Here is a 19884-nt window from a genome sequence, read left to right on the forward strand (position 1 = left end):
GGTCCATAATTGGACATCTTCATCCAATGTCTTGTCTTGCTGGGCAGCACCTGTATGGAAAAGAGAGAGCAATATGTTTTGAAAGTGCAACCTTCACTGCGTGCTCTTCCCTCTTAACCAGGTGGGCTTGGTTCCCAGTGCAGAACTTGGAGGCCACCTGTGGGAGCCGTGGTTTCACTTTAGACACTCTCTGATAGTTGATAACAAATGCAAAATAAGGAGAAGTGCATGCTTCCTGATCTTTTCTTTATGTTCAGGATCTGAGCTTGTTTAGGGGCTGTCTTTGTTACCTGCTCACTCTCCCCTTCAGTTGCAGCAGTACCAGTACTACAGCGCGGGGCTGCTCTCTACCTATGACCCCTACTACGAGCAGCAGCGCCACCTGCTAGGGCCCAAGAAAAAGAAGTTTAAAGAAGAGAAGAAAATAAAAGGTAAAGTCACTAACCTCATGCTTTTAAATGGCTGCTGTGGTTTAACTTCTTTCCTACGTTGTTTCCTTTGATTAAACATAAATGTTCAAAACTTGTGGGTTTTGCAGGGAAATACCAAGTTCTGGCAAAGAAAAATGTCTTCAGAAAATATTATACTTTATCATCTGGCTTTTAGAAAGCTAGGGTGGAAAAAAGGTGTGTGACTGGAGAGTTCATGGCTTAAGATTTTCTTTGTGGACCTTATTCAGTGGTTTGGAATCCATAAACATTGTTTCATGTCACAGTCCATTTACTCAAGAGTATTTTGAAAACATGATAGGTCCTTGAAAAGTTTAAGAACTTATCCAGTACCTGCTGCAGTTATTTCTGAATACGTAGTTTCAGTGATCAGGAAGTTACAGGGGGTGAGTGTTTTCTGGAAAATAGAGGGAACTTGGAGTTGATGTTTGATGTCAGTTAGTATAGAATTATACCTCTGACATAACAGCTGGAGTTTCTGAGACGCACATTTGCCAGGAAGTGCAGTTTCCTTTCTAGTTTGGGCTGGCAGTAGTTGTAAATCTGTAAGGAAGCAGAGAAGGCTATGAGCTGTTAGTGTAAGGTGAACTCTCTTAGTGTAAGTACTTAAATTTGAGCTGTGTTTTTCAGGCTGGCTTCCATTCTTTTTACAAGTTCCTTTAACTGTGGTGTTTTTTTTCTCCATTAATCTTGCAGCATCCATAATTTTGCATACACACAGTGAACATTTTTAGTATCTGATTAAAAGTATCAGTTTCCTCTGAAAGCTGGTATGACATGACAACTTGCCAATCTCTTTCAATGCAATCTTCTCTTTGCTGAGAGGTTTGCTTTGAGACTTATTATACCAAATGATAATGTCGTCACCTTTAAAAGTCTTACCTTTACATATCTTTAAGTAGAATTTTGCTGCAAAGCAAGAAACATGCACCAAGTTTGAGATATTTTAACTCTAAAGGCATGTTTCCCTGGGTGGAAGTAATTGCATTTCACCCCTCTATTAAACAGGAAAATCTTCCCATTATAAATTAATGAGAAAATAGCTAATAGTATAAGTTAATTGTACCAGAATTGGGAAACATGGATAAGTTTGGCTTTTTTGGTTGGTTCCACATACAAATTGACTAGGAGAATTTACTCAGGAAAGGTGCCTGATTAAATGTGCCCCAAAAATAGAAATGTATTTTTATGATTGTTGTTGCCATGCAGGCAAGTTGAAAAAAGTAAAGAAAAAGAGGAGACGGGATGAAGAACTCTCTTCAGAGGAGTCACCACGACGCCACCATCATCAGACCAAAGTTTTTGCCAAGTTTTCCCATGATACACCACCACCTGGGTCCAAGAAAAAACATTTGTCTATTGAGCAACTTAATGCACGTCGGCGCAAAGTGTGGCTTAGCATTGTTAAGAAGGAGTTACCAAAGGTGAGCTTGGCTAATGGCAGTAGATCAGTAATGATGCAAGAAAATGAAATAGCAAATCAACTTAGTGGGGACTTGACACTTAAGAATAAAGTAAGACCTGTTTTTTTCTGGCGATCATTAATTACCTAACTGGAATTCTGTAATCCATAAGCAAGGTTTAGTTGAAGTATCACCCGTGGTACCTAAAAGGATCATGTAGTGCTTTGCCATGGCTATTCAACCCTCGGCAATGAAAAGTGCAGTAAGCTCTAGCAGGTACTTGCACTGATCTACAGGATGGCAGTATAGAGCAAACCAGTGTCTAGGTTTACAGTAAAATTCAGAAAAGGGTGTGTGTGACTGTGTTTCAGTCACAGCACCTGTGTTTTTCAAACCTTACCTCAGAAACAGATTAGGGAAAAGTGTTTGTATCATTTACAATACAAGCTTCAGGCACATTTGAAGCAGAAGGCTGGGTTCACTGTTGGTCATTTTCTGAGATAGTCAGAGTGGACCTTAGAACCTGCTTCTTGAAGTGCACAGTTAACAGACTTTGAATTCTAGGAAGTTACAACAAGTCATGACTGTATCATCCTTTATGAACTTAAAAGCTAAACAAATGATATGTGCAGATAACACATATGTTATGTGAGAGAGACCATATTTTTTCAAAAGAATAACTTTGATCATGTGAAGAACATGGGAACTACATAAATTCTTTGCATCTTTGGGAAACAGTGGAAAATATTGTTGGCCTCAGTGATAAAAATGGAATAGGAGAACTCTGCTTTGCAACAGTAGTAATTAAAGAAACAATTGTGAAAAAGGAGGTATTCTGCATGCTTCCTTCAGGATTTGGAATATATTTATGTATTCCTTCAGTAATTTAGGGATGAAAAGCTGTTTCAGTCAAAATGAAGAACACGTAGAGTACCTATTCTCAATTGTACAGTAGTGTGCATGACTGAAGTTGGTACATGTACCTGCTGAAGACTTGATAGTGAGTTTTTAAAATACTGTGAAGCCATTACCCCTTAACTAATTTACAGGTTGTGCTCTTTTACAGGCATACAAACAGAAAGCTTCAGCCCGTAACCTCTTCCTAACCAACAGCAAAAAGGTGGGTGGTGTTTAATTTCATACTGTTCCTTGTACTGGATGTAATAAGCAAACTGTAACCTCTCTATGTTTCTTCTGTTTCTTAAAATACTGACTATACTTAGCAGGGCAGTATAGGAGAAAGTACTGTACACAAGTAATTGTGATTTATTATAAGCCTTTTCATTTTTTAGTTGTGTTGTTTTGTCTTGTTTCATAAGCAACAGATGAAACAAGCAACATGAGTTCCTTTCATGAGATCTTTCTGGCTTTTGAAACATTTAGTTTGTACATACTAAATTTACTAATCTTTCATACTGTACATTTGTGGCTTTGGTACACTTCGACTTCTGAGTTGCCCATCTATCCACTACTTAAAACCTGGTTTTAAGCATTCTGGATGAAATCAAAGGGGCTCTTGGAAAATTAAGTGCTTTAATTTAGATATTTATGTAGAGGACCTAAGATTAAAAATATGCAATTTTCAGCTTAAGTGATTGCAAAAGCAATCCATCTTCTTATCAGAGTCTTCTCTGAGAATCAGCATTGTTTCTACCTAGAGAACTTTGCTTACGAACACTGGGTAACAGCTTTCTGAGCACTTTTCACGGGGTTATGCTCAGGTGTCTGATTCATTTATATGGCTGATGATGAAAAGGTAATTAAGGATATGACTGAGAATTGTTAGAGACAAGGTGATGTAGGAATTTTCCTGTTCTGTATATACATTATCAAGAAAGGGAGCATTTTCTATGTAGGGGATGCAGAAAATGGGATTTCCTTGTATGTTTAAGAAACTTGGCCAGTAGAATTTACATGTTTTAAAGTTCCACTTTTTTGCCTTCATTTTGTTTTATCAATTGAAATCTGTTTGTTAGCATTGTTGATGTGCAAATTTTGGTGGAAGGAAAAACTGTCACAAACTAAAAAGCCCAGCAATTTTGATCACTATTACAATGACATCAAATTATTTCTACTTGAACAAAAAAATTGCATTTTTGTATGCTTCATGAAATAGTAGCAAAACTGTAGAATGCTCCATCACTTTTCTCTGTATTAATGTGAGCAAGATTGTGTTCCACCAATACTGCTATTGCAGTATTCTTAAATATATTCTTATTGAAGTGAAAAAATAGCCCCAGAAAAGTGTCAAGAAATAGGTAAAAGCTGTAGGTAAGCCTTGAATTTTGTTCTTCTGAGTCCCTTTCAAGGACCTATCCATCAGATCAGTCTTTTAAGTATTATGTCATGATGAAATATTGTCTTCAGATTTTATCTTCTCCACCATCTCAGAATTTTTTTGGAAGATTGCATTCTCTCATGCCATTTCAGAAGCATTGCTTCTGAGTAAAGTATCACAGATTTTTTTTTTCTTTTGAAGTATCAGACTTGGTTATAATTAAATCTGATACTGTTTATTGCTGGCTTTCTTTACAATCTTCCCATTTTACCACTGTTCCCAAATCTTACTTCCTTCTAGCTGGCCCACCAGTGCATGAGGGAGGTCCGTAGAGCTGCTATCCAAGCCCAGAAAAACTGTAAGGAAACTCTACCGCGAGCGCGTCGTCTCACCAAGGAGATGCTTCTCTATTGGAAAAAGTATGAAAAGGTGGAAAAAGAGCATCGGAAACGAGCTGAGAAGGAGGCTCTGGAGCAACGCAAGCTGGATGAGGAGATGAGAGAGGTACAGCAAAATCACAGATTGCTGATTTATAATAGGCTGAGGGGATGCAGAAGTGACTGGATAATTTGAGTTTCTAGATCCAAGCCATGGAATTCAGTTATTTGTTCTGTTTTGGTGCTGTACCACATATATCTTCTGCTGTCTTATTGTTCTTTACATTATTATTCTAATGTTAGCAAGAGGTGATTAAAAAAACTTTTCAAATTGCATAAACTCTTTATAATTGAGTGAAATTGAGGAAGGAATCTGTGCATGTCTCACAGTCATACACAGCTCAGTGTTGGTAAGGGCCAACATTTTGTGATGGTTTGTACATCTTTCTGTGACCAGAAGGGATGACACTTTTTCATTAACATTGATTTTTTTGTCCTGTTTTTTTTTTCCTGCTGTAAGATGACTCTGTCAGTTATGTATGGGGCACAGAATTTTTCTGTGCTTGCTTTTTTATTGGCCAACTGACAACTTCTTGAACTCTATTACAGAGTAAAAGGGATTGAATTTAGGAGATTTTCCTTGTAAAAGCTCCCTAGTGAAATTGTGGTTGTTATTTTAGATATGCATACCTTATGTGAGGAAAGGTTGAATCTTAAAACTAAATATAAGTCATTATAATGCTTAAATTATGCTTGTATTTATTGTGTTCCTCTCATTCTTGCAAATTCTTTAACATTTGGTAAAGTTTTCTCCTGACTTAGACTAACAAATTTTTTAGACTAACTGCAGCATTTTTTGCCAAAGCTAAGGGTGAACAGAGCTTCTGCAATGCCTTGCTGAATGCTGAGTAATGATAATATCTCAACTATATTACCTATTGATGTACTCATGTGTACTACCATAATTCCCTCTTCTAATAAGTAACAGAATGTGGGAGTGAGGTTGCCATGAGAGCATCTTAACTGCTGAATTCCTTTACTGTAGACCACTAAAGTCATGCTATTTTTTGTTGCTATTTTAATTTTTCAGTGTAAACAAAACCTTTAAACTGTCTTTTATTAGATTATGGTGTTTTTTTTCATGATTACTGAATTTTAAAAAAACCTTTTCATTTACAACATTTTTATATTTTAGTATAGATATTTATAGAGTTGGTCAGTGTTCTTATGTGCAACTAATGTAGCACTTCACAAAGTGATGTGCTTAACATAATCTAAATAGATTGATTGGTGATACATTATGAGATTTTTTTGTTTGTTTGTTTAATTTATTTTTAACATTGAACTGTTGTCCTGTCTCTTTTTCCCCTTCTTTTGTTTTTGGTAAATGCTCTTCTCTTAGGCTAAGAGACAGCAGCGAAAACTGAATTTCCTGATCACACAAACTGAATTGTATGCCCATTTTATGAGTCGGAAACGAGATATTGGACATGATGGGATACAGGAGGAAATCCTGCGCAAACTGGAAGACAGCTCTACCCAAAGGCAGATTGATATTGGTGGAGGAGTACTGGTCAACATCACCCAAGAAGATTATGGTAAGTGATTCATCTACAGTCCTTTCCTTCCACTCTTTTGAAATTTACTGTACTCTGTGTGTTACTGTGCAAACTTAACAATTTCAAGCACAACATCTTTCTCTGCAAGAAGGACTGCTGGAACTATTGGAATTTATCTGTGTGTTTGGGTGGTTACTGATACGGAGCTCTAATATGAGTATGGTATTTTCAGATAGCAACTATTACAAGGCCCAAGCTCTGAAGAATGCTGAGGATGCTTACCAGATTCATCAAGCCCGGGTATGTATTTTTTGCATACATGAAGTAGAAGAGCAAGCAAAGTAATTGGCAGTGGCCATGGTACCAGGATCTTTCATAACAGCCAAGTCAAATAGGTTAATCTGGGGGCCGGATTTGAATTTAATTCCATTGACACATTTTGCGTTAAACAAGTAGAAAACCAGAGTATAAGGATTTGGGCCATAGGAACAGGCTCATTTTCTCTTCATTTCTGGCGAGTATCATGTCTTAATGTAAATTGTAAAGCCTTTTACACTACAGTTTCTTGATAAGTTAATATATTCACCATCTTATGCATTACCTTCCTTTTCCTGTTCAGACCAGATCATTTGATGAAGATGCAAAGGAGAGCCGGGCTGCTGCTTTACGGGCTGCTAACAAGTCCGGCACTGGGTTTGGAGAGAGCTACAGTTTAGCAAACCCATCTATCCGAGCAGGAGAAGATATTCCACAGCCTACCATTTTCAATGGAAAACTGAAAGGTTATCAACTGAAAGGCATGAATTGGCTGGCCAACCTATATGAGCAGGTATATTAGTACATCTTGCAAATTTTTATTACTTATGGGATTATTTAAGTCATTACAGTAAAGTTGGCCAAAAAAATCTACTGTTTTTAAAAATAGACTGTGTATAGTTGATCTTTAATGTATTTGGAAGAAAGAAAAATATTAGGTAGGCCACGTATCAGTGTTCTTGATTATTTAGGACATAACAGCTTTAAATGGGGCTTTGAGTTCAGTATTCTTTGTGTGTTTTATACAGCTGCTTATCACTTAGATCATACATGGAGGAGACTTTTCCTGCTTGGAGTTGCAAACTGTTTCAGGCTTGGGTCAGCAGATAAACTGCAGGCAGTCTTGTCCTTGTGAGTGTGCCCAGGTCGCAATGGGATCATGAAATGCAGAGAGGCTTAGGGGAAGAATTCAACTGAGAGATGAATGAAATACAGTTGAGATCAATTACCTCTCAGGAGCAGATGCAAGAGATGATAAAGTTTCAGAGTTTCAGTGTTACAGTGGGGCTGTTCCCACTCATTTCAGTAGCAACTGTTCTGCCAGTTCTTTGTAGTTTAAAAAGTAGTAAAGCAAAGGTGTTCATTTATGAATCTTTTGCAGGGCATCAATGGAATCCTGGCAGATGAAATGGGTCTGGGTAAAACAGTACAAAGTATTGCTCTCCTTGCACATCTGGCTGAGGTAGGTGGATTATAGCTTGTTCAAGTATGCATCTTGATGGAAGATGCATACTTTTCACATGTTGGAAATGAATTTTGGATTATAAAGCTTAAATGTCTTAAAGAGTATTTTATACATTGTTTCCACGTGGAGCCATTGAAATATTTATAAATATGTATGTATGTCAATTTTTATTTATATAATAGAGTTTTCATTTATTCACAGAGTAAAATCTTCTCATTTGCACTTGAATGTAAAAGTCTCAGGAGGGAACAAGTTGCACACTTGATGGTTCACTGAGTTTTACAGATCAAAGTGCTCAAACTCTGAGCTTCATGGCAGTTAGCATTAATTTCCATATTCCAGTGGGGTTTTTTAGGCAGCATAGTGATTCTTCTGTGCCAGGGCAGACAAACAAAACAGAATTGGCAACAGGAGCTTACTTCTTAATGCAGAAATAGATAGATTTATTTAAAAAAAATAAAGGTCTTGATTGCAATCCAGTCACTTGCCCTAAATAGGAGATATCAATGATGTGATACTAGAAGCAAAATTAGCTGCACTAGTGACCAAGTGACAGTTGTGTGCATTTCTTTATGTTTCTGGTACTGTTGGCCAAAATACTGTAAAGGTGTGCAGAGCTGAAGGTTCTTGAGCTCATCTGTATGGAAGAAATAACAAGATAAGCTTGTCTTCCTGTGACACTGCACCTTGAGGTTTTTGGAAGGTTACACAAGGCTTTATTCTTCTGCCTCTCCCTTATGAGGGCCAGCTTGTAACTGCTAATATATTAATCGATCGACTCAGTTATTCACCAGAGAGTACTGTGTGTGGTGTGTTTTGTGATGTGTTTTTGGGATGTGTGATTTGTGATGTGGCAGAGCAAATTTTTTCAATGCCACCTGAAGTTCTTTTCCTTATCAAAATGACAGGGGCTGTTAGTAACATGCAGGTGGCAACTCTCAGAAAGAAAGGAGTTTGTTCTGGGAACAACTTTGTTGTTATGAAATAAGTTGGTTAAACATTAGATCTGCTCTGTTAGATTTTGTATCACCCTGCCGTGCTGGGAGAGTTTTGCTATTTTGCATACAGTTCCCTCTCATGTAGCCACTTTCATTTAGTAGATTTAAAGCCATATCAAACCATCTCTTTAACACCTCCCTTCAATTAATTTTTTTAATTTAATTTTTATGTGTGTTTTCCAGAGAGAGAACATCTGGGGACCTTTTTTAATAATTTCACCTGCCTCTACTCTGAACAACTGGCACCAGGAGTTTGCCAGATTTGTACCTAAATTTAAGGTAATAAGCATGTCCAAGGAAGTTCTTTCTGTTTCCTCAAGAGCAAACCATTGTGTTCTCCTGAGTTCTGTATCACATCTGGGTGCTTACTGACCTTGGAATATGAAATGCTGTAATGAGCCTGCTTCTGGTATTTTTTTCCATCATCCTAGTTTTTTTCTGGAGTGTTTAGTTATTTAGGCTTCAGAATAGTCTTTCTTTAATCACATGGTTTTTATTTTGCATCAACTTAGACACCTTCTCAGTAAAGAACAGTAGTAGGTCAGCACGTGGATGTATCATTTTAACATATGGGCCTGGCAGCAGAGCCAAGAATTACATACCAAGTTTTATGTACTGTCTTTGGGGTTAGAGCTGTGTTTTCAGTCATTCATATGAATTTGAGTCAGATAAAGATTGATTGTGAGCAAACACTGAACAGATAAGAGGGAAGCAAAATGCAGTTATTACAGAAAAATAGAAGAACTATGGACATACAGTTAATAATCAAGCAAAAGCAGAGAAGTGAAGCACAGATAAGAACAAAAAGATTGAAAGAAAACAAATGGAGTTTTTCAGCTATATTGTGAATGTGAAAACATAGTAAATAGAAATAGTAAACAGTAAATTAGAAAGCAAGGAACTATCAGTTACTGAAAAACAAGCTGCTTACCTGTCCCCCAGTGGAAAACATTGGAGTGTTGCAAAGGAAAATATGAAAATAAATGTGTACTGCTAAAACAGTGCTGTAATTTCAGAATTCAGCATATACAAAAGTGTCAGAAGCTTGCATTTACATCTGCAAAGATAAACAGATCATAATTTAAGTATTTGCGTTACTAATATAATAATTTTTGATATAAAGATGTCTTGATTGGTTTTTCTTGAAAGATCAGATTTTCCTTTTTACAGAAAACTGTAGAAGACACCTAGTTATGAGTAACCAGTATACCAGTAACATCAGGCTAATTGTTTGAATGTCTTGGCTACTTAAAAAAGTGTGAGGGAAGAACTTAGAATATATTAATATAAGTGATGCTTGATTTTTTCATCTGGGGCAGGGCAAAATTAAAGGACTTGGCTTTTACCAAATAGCTTGCTTTGGAGATCCTGATGAGACTGTACATTGGTTGTGGTGTTGTTTAGTTTGAGCTATCTGTATGAGAAGTTGTGCTAGAGCATAGTTCATACTGGATTATTCAAGTGACTTGTATTTTGGAATAAACTGGCATTGCTAAGCCTTTAGAGCAACTAATGAAGAAATACAAACACTGCTGTTATTGAGGTACTCAAAAGAAAAAAAAAAGCCATCACACCCTGAAAAGAATCCATTCATGTCTTTTTATAGCCCAAAATAATAGGAGCTCTTGACTAAAAGACTTGAGAGCTGTTGGCCATTCTACCTGCTTTCTCTCACTTCCTTTGATCAGTTCATTGTATAGAATAGGCAAGCAACTGTTTATGCTTTCTCCTTCTCAGGAATGAAATACAGCAAATGCTTGGAAAATGCAGTTGGGATGCTTGTGAAAAGATAGTTTTCTCTTTTTTGACTTAAACATCAAACTGTTTATATCATTGTATAGCTGTTCTTTGGCATGCTGATCTTACTGCATGCTGATGTTGACCTCATCCATGGAGCAAAATGCATTTTAAAAAGAAGTTTTCTAAACTTACTGTCACATGTTTACAACTTCAGCTGATCCTTTTTTCAACCAGTTTTGTTTCTTCCTCTAATCATACAGAAGTGTGCAGTCAGTTCTGTTTGTAGTAAATCACAGTGAATTTATGTCCATGGCAGAATAAGTAAAGTAAAAGACAAATCACTTTTCGATCAGTCTGGTTGTTTTACCAACAGAACAGTAGGAAGAGTATTCAATTATAGGCTTTTGGAACCTGTCAGTTGAAGTTGTAAGACTTTTCCCCACCTCAGAAAGCAGCATTCTTCCTCCTTCCCAAACCTCTCAGTCTTAGCTGACTGTAAGTCTTTCCACCAGGCAGGAGATGGCAGTGCAGTGTTTTTAACCAGTGGCAGGAGTCAGTGCTGTGCAAAGGTCTGAGTAATAGGACCTGTGCAATTTTGAACTGTAGATAGTTTAACAGCTTTCTCTGGCAGTAATGCTTGCTTTTAAAATTGTTATATTAAATGTATCCAGGTCAGACATTTTCACTTCATCTCAGGTTTTTGGGGTCAGTTCTGAAATAGAAAACCAACAGGACCATAGGGGTTGTTAAACAGGTAACAAGCCTTCTAGTCCTCTAGCTCTAAGTGTAGCAGTTGAGTGAAGACCTCGTTCTGCCATAAGCAAAGTATAATTTTTAATTTTTAGAAAAACCTGACTAGAAGGTTTGTGCTAAATGCTAATGGGCATTTTGGATTCTCAGCATAGCTTGATCAGGCCAAGTTGCTTGATACCTTTTCTTGGAATGCTCTTTTTCAAAGTATTTTTAAATGCTTTCTGATTTTTCTTGATGGTAAAAAAGATAATTTCCCTTTTTGTTGTTTTGGAGAAAGAAGTATGTAATTTTGTAGACTATAAAATTCCAGAGCTGGTGTTATTATTTGAAAATAATGTCTTTCTATTTTTTTTACTGTTTCAGGTGCTACCTTACTGGGGAAATCCCCATGATAGAAAGGTGATCAGAAAGTTCTGGAGTCAGGTAATACCAGCATGAATGTGTACTTTGACTGTCTTCCTCTGTGCAGAGAGAAACCAGAAATTGTTGCTGCACGTCACCAAACTAAATTAATGTGTGGATGCAGAGTTTCTTAATTACTGTAGTAGCGTTTTCATTAAGATAATGAGGTGGAAGACTTCTCTTGTGCTGAAGAGCAGTACCATACAGGGCAATTCAATGTGGTGTGGGGTTCAGATGAAGAACTAGAGCTATGTAAATAAAGCAAATTTCAGTGTCAAGGACTGTTGATTCTTTTTGAGTAACCTAGCTCAGGATACTCCAATGCAGAATCCCTGCAGTTCTTCAAGATTGTTCCTTATTTAACAAGAGCATTTTGTAGGGTTCAGTCTTGCATGTTAAGAAACGTCTAGAATTGTTCAAGGGCTGAAGTCCAGGTCCACTAGTTGAGTAACTGTGATATAATTAATTTTACAAGTCAGCTGTGGAGAATGCAGTTGTAATGAGAAGATTGTAATACAGAAGTCTGAAATTACAGTGAACTCTTGACAATGTACTTATATTATGTGGACATTTGTTTCTCCTTTTGCGGCTGTAGAAGACATTGTATACTCAGGATGCTCCGTTCCACGTGGTAATTACCAGTTACCAGCTGGTAGTGCAGGATGTGAAGTATTTCCAGCGAGTGAAGTGGCAGTATATGGTGCTGGATGAAGCACAAGCACTCAAGAGTAGCTCCAGGTAATAAACTAACTGGAAACAATATTTTCTGTGGATCAGCCTCTTGGAGGAGTATCAAGAAAGCATCAATAGAGCATAAATTGATAGAAGTTAAAATTAACACACATAAGACCCCTTAAGTATCTAACCTAGTTAAATATCTATATAACTCTCTGACACTGGATTGAGCCATTAGGTTTTTTGCATTTAGATTTTTCAAATACGTAAAATGCAATTAAAAGGTAGCTCTGGAGCAGAAACTTATATGGAGCACAGGACAGTTAAACAAAACAGTATGAAATGCTGTTCACTTTCCCTCCTGACTATTCACAGAATTCTGCCTGGTGAATGGTCTGTAGTCTTTAGCTTATATTGCTTATATGGACTCCATTAAATGCATTCTTTTGATTCCTTATTCAGTGGCACTTCCAGACATGAATGAAGGTCAGAACCCCATGAATACTGTTGGCTGCAGTAAAGCCCAATCTGTGTCATGAGACTCTATGCCAGAAAATTTTCTGTTTGTTTCCAAGTAATGGATTTGTCTGTCTTTATTTCTGTAATTGCTTTCCCATAACCTTTGTCCAAGTTGCCACCGTACACAGTAAGTTAAGGAGTGCTTTAGATGCAGGCTCATTCTGACCAAAGTTTGTCTCTTCAACATTGTTGGGAAGCCACCCCTCTAAGAGGATTTTAATGTATAGCACTTCCTCTTGTAAAGTGTGAAAAACACACAACATTCTGATTCAAAGTACCTGTTCCTTTTGGAAAGTTAATTATTCCAATCATGAGATTTTATTAGTAAGCATTTGTTTTAAAAAAACGAGTAAAAAAGATACTTAGAAAAATAAAATAAATTACACTATTTAATTTTTTTTTAATTGGGAAAAGCCTATTTTTTTCTGTAGTTGTTTTTTGAAAGACTGGGGAACAGCTGTAATAGTTTTGTCCAGTGACTTCCAAAGATCATTTGGGAAACTCAGTGGAGACAATTTGCCTTAAAATACCTTATGTTTCATATCATTCTGCAGTTTTCTCTAGAAATGATTTTTCTTGTTTTTATTTATCAGTGTTCGTTGGAAGATCCTACTACAATTCCAGTGTCGAAACAGATTGCTGTTGACTGGGACCCCAATCCAGAACACAATGGCTGAGGTATTTGGGAGCTCAAAAGAGAGGATTTTTCTTTGTAACAATAATGTATACTAAGTATATGTAAACAGTTGAGAAATCTGTTGTATTTGTGTGGTTGTGAGATCATACTTGTAGCAAGTATGGTTGGCAACCACTGGCAAACAAACATGGGATCAGCCCTGGGAGGGAAAAATATGGAAACTTGCCATACATTTAAATAAAGCTAAAGATATTTGAAATAATACTTAGATTACAGGATTAAATCTAGTTCTAGTGGCTTTTCCTTTTGTTGGCTGAAGTAATTAGACTGTGTTTGTCACTGCTTTCTAATGAGGTTCTGTTAAGTGATATCTGTGGCATTGTGGGGGGAGGCAGGAAGAGAATGCAGCTGGGGTTTTGTTTAATTTTGCCATGTCTCATGATCTAGTGAAGTGATTTTGCTTATAAAGAACTGGAAGATTTTGGGATCCCCAATTACCTTGTCCACAGTAAGATGACTTTTGCTAATCTGGTGTTTTTTCATCTCCTTTTAGCTGTGGGCCCTGCTGCATTTTATCATGCCAACACTGTTTGATTCCCATGAAGAGTTCAATGAGTGGTTTTCTAAGGACATAGAGAGCCATGCGGAGAACAAGTCTGCTATTGATGAGAGTGAGTGCAGTGTGTAACTGCTGTCATTTTTATATTAAGAATCTGTTGCCTTTTCAAACTAACAATGGCTAAATTTTCCATGAGATGTGGCATCTAAAGCAGAGCATGCATTATGAGATTGGAACATTACTGGATTGTTGTTGATAGTTTATGTTGAAGTTTCTGTTTCTGGCTGTAATGTAGCATGTGTAATGAATAGCAAAACAGTGTAGCACAGCTCTCATTTAAGAAAGAAAAATCAACAGAGATATATCAACTCTATGCTGTAAGAACTCACATGGGGGGAAATGGCTGAGCAGTTAAAGACTTAATTTGTCATAAAACACTATATCATTCTCTTTTTTGATGAAGTAATTGTTCTTTCTTTCCCGTTCCCTTTATTTCAGACCAGCTATCCCGCTTGCACATGATCCTGAAGCCTTTCATGTTGAGAAGAATCAAGAAGGATGTGGAAAATGAGCTGTCAGATAAGGTGAGAAAAAGTATTTCTCTGGAATGGGTATTACAGCTCTATTGTCATAGCTCTGTTCTCTGATCTGGTTTTTGCAAACTTGTTTGTCAGTGTGCATACCTGAAATTTGACTGTAGACTTCTCTTTGACCTTCACCCTCTTGCACCACATCCCAGCAGTGTCATTAGATGTGAATATAACTGAAGAACTTCTAATTAACTTTTTTCTTGGAAAGTATTTTGTTACCAGTTAAAAATGAAGTACCTTCAGTCCTGGTTGACAGAAGTATCCCTAATGGCAGTGAAGGAGATTGATACATCAATTACTGGGTGATAAACATTTCCAGTTGCCTTTGTGAAGGATTTGGCATGGGTTTAGGATTTTTTTTTGTCTGCCTATACAGAGAAATACATAGTGGCAGCATCATGCTCTTCTCTCTTGCCAGTCTCTTAATTTCACATTGATGTTAGCAATACTAGGTGATCTTGTGGTCAGCAGTCCCCAGACACTGGCTGAGAGACATCTGGTTTGTTCTGATGTGCTTATTAATTTCAGTGTACTTCCCACTTGTGCGATGCACCTGTCACTGCTGTGGGCTCCTGACGCTCCTTAGCATGGCTCTAAGTGGGGAACTGTAGGATGGTAGAATTGAAGTCAGATTTTAAACTGATCAGCTGCAGGTGTGATGTCAGCTTCTTAAGAATCCATCTGTTTACTTGTGTTCATGTACTTGTAAAGGTCTGTCTCCTACATCATTACACAAGCCTTCCAAAACACACCTATCTGTTAAGTCTTCCAGGTTAGATCCTGAAATGCAGATCTGAATGCAACTGCCTATAAATGTATTTTTTGAGAAAGTTATGTTTTCCTCAAGGTGTGTTTCAGCTTTATGCACACTGATGTTATCATCTTCATTTAAGAGAAATAAATGGCTAAATCTTCATTATCATTTTGCAGATTGAAGTTCTTATGTACTGCCAGCAGACAAGTCGACAGAAGCTCTTGTACCAAGCTCTGAAAAACAAAATCTCTATTGATGACCTCTTGCAGTCATCAATGGGCACTACTCAGCAAGCACAGACTACCACTAGTAGTCTCATGAATCTAGTCATGCAGTTTAGGAAGGTAAGGCTATTTTAAATAATAATTTTTGAAAAGTATGATCATTGATTAGCACAAAACTAAGATATGGCTTCTAGAAAACACCATATTGAAAAAAATCTGGCATAGGCAAGCAAGTTTGCATGCAATTCAGTTGTGTTTCGGATGCAGTGTAGCATTGATGTTGTGTGAAGAAGAGCTTTAGCCTTATGATGCATGCATCTGCTAGCTGGTTTAGCTGCAAAGGTTGGTTTGGTTGAAGGAAGCCATTCACTTGGGAAGAAGAGGCAATAGCTGTTACATGAATAGCAAAAGGTATGATGCCATATTGAAATTTGAGCAGATACACCAAAATAACCATGCAATATTAAGCAGTACTAAAGTTTTAGTGATCATTGGTCGTGGTGATTTGGGATGTAGATGCTGCACTGGACTAAGTTAATTCCTCCCAGCTTTTGACATGCTCTCTGTCTTACAGGTGTGTAATCACCCAGAACTGTTTGAGCGACAAGAAACTTGGTCTCCATTTCACATCTCCCTAAAGCCATACCAGATTTCCAAGTTCATCTACCGTCATGGACAGATCAGGGTCTTTAACCACTCACGGGACAGGCAAGCTTATTCCACTTCCTATCCAGTTTAGCGTACTTAGTATTATTACTTACACTTATTTTTATAAATGCTAATTAGCTCCTTTACCTGGTGTACTTAAATGATGTTGGCTGAGCAGTCCATTTCCTTTTAGTCGTTCAGCTGTTAAACATCTGATATAGGTGCTCTATCTTGGTGGAATCCTAATCACAGAATATCCCTTTGACTGAGTAAGAAAGCCAGGAAAAGGAATTTAATAGAGTTGTTACTGATGATGTGTAGTAGAATTAAGCTTTAAAAGATCCTTGAAACAAAAAAAAAGCCCCACCTGATTTCCCTTCAGCGAGTTTTCTCATGGAAGGAAGCTGTCAGTATCTGTCTGTTGCAACATAGTATAACGTGAGCATCTGCTAGTGCCTTGACAACTTTTAATGCTCACCTTGGATGAGGAGAATCTGCCCAAGTGCAGTTTGCTATTTTCTCCAGCCATGGCAATTCTTGATTAATTTTGTCTGCATTCAGTTATGAGAAGTGCTAAGGGCAGAGATGAGAGAGACATGTATGAAGACAAGATCAGCTTTTCTAGAACATCTAATGCAGTTCCAACACAACAATGGTGTGTCTCAGTGTCAAATAAACAGCAGTGCATGGAGACTGATGACACTTTCCTTCTTCTGCTGTGCAATTCCAGAAATTCGAGCGCTAAATACTTACAATGAAGAAATGAATGGCTACTCTGTATTTTCTGCTGATTGTGTGATTGAATGTGTTATGTGTTAACCCCTTCTTAGTGACGTTGTTTGGTTTTGTTCCTTTAATTTTCAGGTGGTTACGGGTTTTACTTTCGCCATTTGCACCAGACCACATTCAGCAGTCTCTCTTCCACAGGAAGGGTAGGTTTTCAGTCTTTGGAAGCAAGCTGGATTTTAATATGTGTACTTCAGAGGGAAGGACTGAGAGACCGGATTAATTAGTTCTTTGAGATAATCTGATTAGAATTTACTAGAATTTTGTTAGTGTTTGTATGTACATTTCATTTGCTCAGAGAGGAAAGGATGGAAAGCAGCTGGAAGAATCTGTGGATAACCTGTCATATAGTTACTGCTTAATCCTAGTGCAGTATCTTAATTCAGTCTGTCTTGTTTTAACTTGCTTCAAGAGATTAGTGCTGCCTTTTTAGTCTAATGTGAATTTTTCACAGATTCAGTTCTAAGAAATCTTGGATTCATTTCAGAACATTCTGTGTTGTATCTTAAACTGCCAACTTACTTTCAACTAGAAACTAGATGAGATGCAAGTGACCCAGAATCTGTCAATGAGCAAAAACCCCAGAAAAGCTGCTGTTATTGACAGATACAATTTATTACAGATGATTGAATATTTTTCCTGCAAGAGCTAATTATATCACTCAGCTACTGAGATGGGAAAATCTTCAGAAGTATAAAGCAAGAGAGATACTGGCTGCATTACTATGCTGAAATCTATTAGCATGGACCTCTTCAGCTGGTGTTGGGGCTATGCAGTGCACGTGGGTGGGCCTGCAAGGCTTTTCCCTACCAATACCTGCAGCTCCTTCTAACCCATTTGTCTTCCTGGGTGAGAGGGAGCATGAGATAGGCATCCTGAGGTATGCATGTTCTGGTCAGCTGTCTGGAAGATATTTGTTCAAATTTGCAAATATGCACACTGCCTGTTGATTCTTAAAAACTGAAACAAATGTCCTAGACCTAGAATGTATTTCTCTTTTTTGGTAAGGGCCCTTCTCTTGCCCACACTGGAAAATGAACTGGAATGTGGAGTCTGGCAACAGAGATTCAAATTGAATTTTCAGTATTTCTAAAAGATCTAGGTTCAGTTAGGATCTCCTGTTTACTCACTTAGATTTGTCATGTGCCATAGAATGTGTATCCTGAATTGATGAAGTAAATTTAGTTTTCAGCTAGGAGTGTCTGTGAAATGTGTTGGCCTAACTTCAGTATTTCTGTGACCTAGGCATCAATGAAGAAAGCTGTTTTTCTTTCCTCCGGTTTATTGATGTCTCTCCAGCAGAAATGGCAAACCTTATGTATCAGGGACATTTAGCCAGGTGAGGACAACTTTTTTCTCTCTTTTAGTAATTACAGGAAAAGTACAGATGATGTCAGTCATTCCTCTCTAAACCTGCATTTTCTGTGCTTGTTAATATTATTATTTCTCTATCATTTTCTAGTACTGGAACAACTTCTATAGTGCTCCTCCAGATATCGGGCACCATTATGTAATGCAGTTTTTATGCCCCTATCACAAACCCTGTGTTACAAAGAGTTGACATTGTAAATACACAGGATGGTCAAAGGGCAGAAGGAGAGTTTGCTTAGGGTCACGCTGCAGGTTGCTGGTGTTATCAAGCGCAAAATCCAGACTTTGGAAGGCCAGTTCAGTGCAGTTCTTACCAGTTGCACTTGAGTGTATGTTTTAAACACACGTGGAATAAGCTTGTGCTGTGGTAGTTGTTCTTCAGCCCTGAGTCATACTTTCCACATGTCTTGTTTTTAATATAGAATGTGATTCTGAGGCATAGGCTTTGAACTGTGGATTTATAGCATCAACTGTATTATCTTGAGAGGTGATGTTTTAAGTTATAGCATAGTCTGAAAGGACTCTGAGTCATGTTAATAGGGACTGTAAGAAATTTTAGACTAAAAGTAAGTATTATTGAATAGAGATGTTCTGCTTTAGGGCTTTTTAAGTGTAATTTTTTTTTTGCTCTAGTTATTTTGAATTATTGTTTCTTGACTGCACTTCAGTAACATATTTCAGATTTCTCTTGATGTGTCTCAATGGTATTTATGATAAATTCTGAATTCATTACACATGTTGTTATGAATAATTTATATGTAATTTACAGAGAAGTCAGTGCAATTTTAAATTGTAGTGGCTAATTGGGGCTTGACCATTTTAGATTAAGTGCTTCAAAGTATATCCTGATTTAATCACTTAGATTCAGTTAAGCCACCTTAGAAAAAAAATGAAATAAGAAACATTTCAAGATGTCTATCAGAAATTATTTTCTTTAAGGCAGGATGCTGTAAGTCTGATATTCTGACAAAAATCCCATTTCTGTCAGACACAGTTAATGCTGTAAATATATTCAAGCCTTTCTTTCACAAAGCAGTGAATAAATGCATCTCCTGTGGTTTTCTTTCAGATGGTTAGCTCTTTTCCTGTCTCTGAAAGCATCCTACAGGCTCCATCACATGCGCTCCTGGATGGAGACTGAAGAGGACAGAGAGCAGGGGTCATGTTTTCTGAGGAACAGGGATTTCTTGCTTGATGTAAATTTCCCACTGTCTTTCCCTAACTTGCACAGCTGCACTTTGTTGCAGGTAAGCAAAATTTCTGTGATCTGGAGACAGTAGCAAATCCTCATGAGTGAGAAATGGTGAAAACCATTCTCTCCTTACAAAACAGGGAAAACAGATTCGATAACGGGATGTTGATACTGTCTGCTTTTTTAGATACAGTTAAGAGACTTGAGAGTGCTGAACAGAAAAATAGTTTAACCCCTATCTCCTTCACATGTGGCATTACATTTCAAAACATGATGTAATGAATAAATCAGTTGACTTAGAAGACTTCAGAATATTACTGGAGCACCAAAAGTAGATACAGGAGCAACAGAACTAGACTCATGATTTGTCAGGGATAGACTCTATATGTAAGCTTAAGAGTTTTGTAATGTTTTTTACATGCAAAATGCTCATTTTCTGGCTGAAACTACTCTTTTCTTGTCCAATTCA

General features: G+C 37.3%; 2 protein-coding genes across 3 annotated transcripts in view; both read left to right on the forward strand.

Annotated features, from left to right (window-relative positions):
• OIP5 (Opa interacting protein 5) overlaps positions 1-19884 on the forward strand; it is a 273973-nt gene that overhangs the window by 73569 nt on the left and 180520 nt on the right. The window lies entirely within an intron of this gene.
• Positions 1-19884, forward strand: part of INO80 (INO80 complex ATPase subunit) — a 66117-nt gene that overhangs the window by 13179 nt on the left and 33054 nt on the right. For both annotated transcript variants that reach the window (XM_068193475.1, XM_068193473.1), the window contains 19 exons: positions 311-431; positions 1659-1873; positions 2919-2972; positions 4431-4634; positions 5910-6105; positions 6299-6366; positions 6686-6895; positions 7484-7564; positions 8749-8844; positions 11422-11481; positions 12056-12198; positions 13248-13332; positions 13845-13962; positions 14349-14434; positions 15371-15538; positions 15993-16126; positions 16931-16998; positions 18098-18191; positions 19293-19470. In XM_068193475.1, the coding sequence (XP_068049576.1) occupies positions 311-431; positions 1659-1873; positions 2919-2972; positions 4431-4634; positions 5910-6105; positions 6299-6366; positions 6686-6895; positions 7484-7564; positions 8749-8844; positions 11422-11481; positions 12056-12198; positions 13248-13332; positions 13845-13962; positions 14349-14434; positions 15371-15538; positions 15993-16126; positions 16931-16998; positions 18098-18191; positions 19293-19470 (2379 nt within the window). The remainder of the gene's footprint in view (positions 1-310; positions 432-1658; positions 1874-2918; positions 2973-4430; positions 4635-5909; positions 6106-6298; positions 6367-6685; positions 6896-7483; positions 7565-8748; positions 8845-11421; positions 11482-12055; positions 12199-13247; positions 13333-13844; positions 13963-14348; positions 14435-15370; positions 15539-15992; positions 16127-16930; positions 16999-18097; positions 18192-19292; positions 19471-19884) is intronic.

Source organism: Anomalospiza imberbis, chromosome 6 (assembly GCF_031753505.1).
Source record: "Anomalospiza imberbis isolate Cuckoo-Finch-1a 21T00152 chromosome 6, ASM3175350v1, whole genome shotgun sequence".
Lineage (NCBI taxonomy): Eukaryota > Metazoa > Chordata > Aves > Passeriformes > Viduidae > Anomalospiza > Anomalospiza imberbis.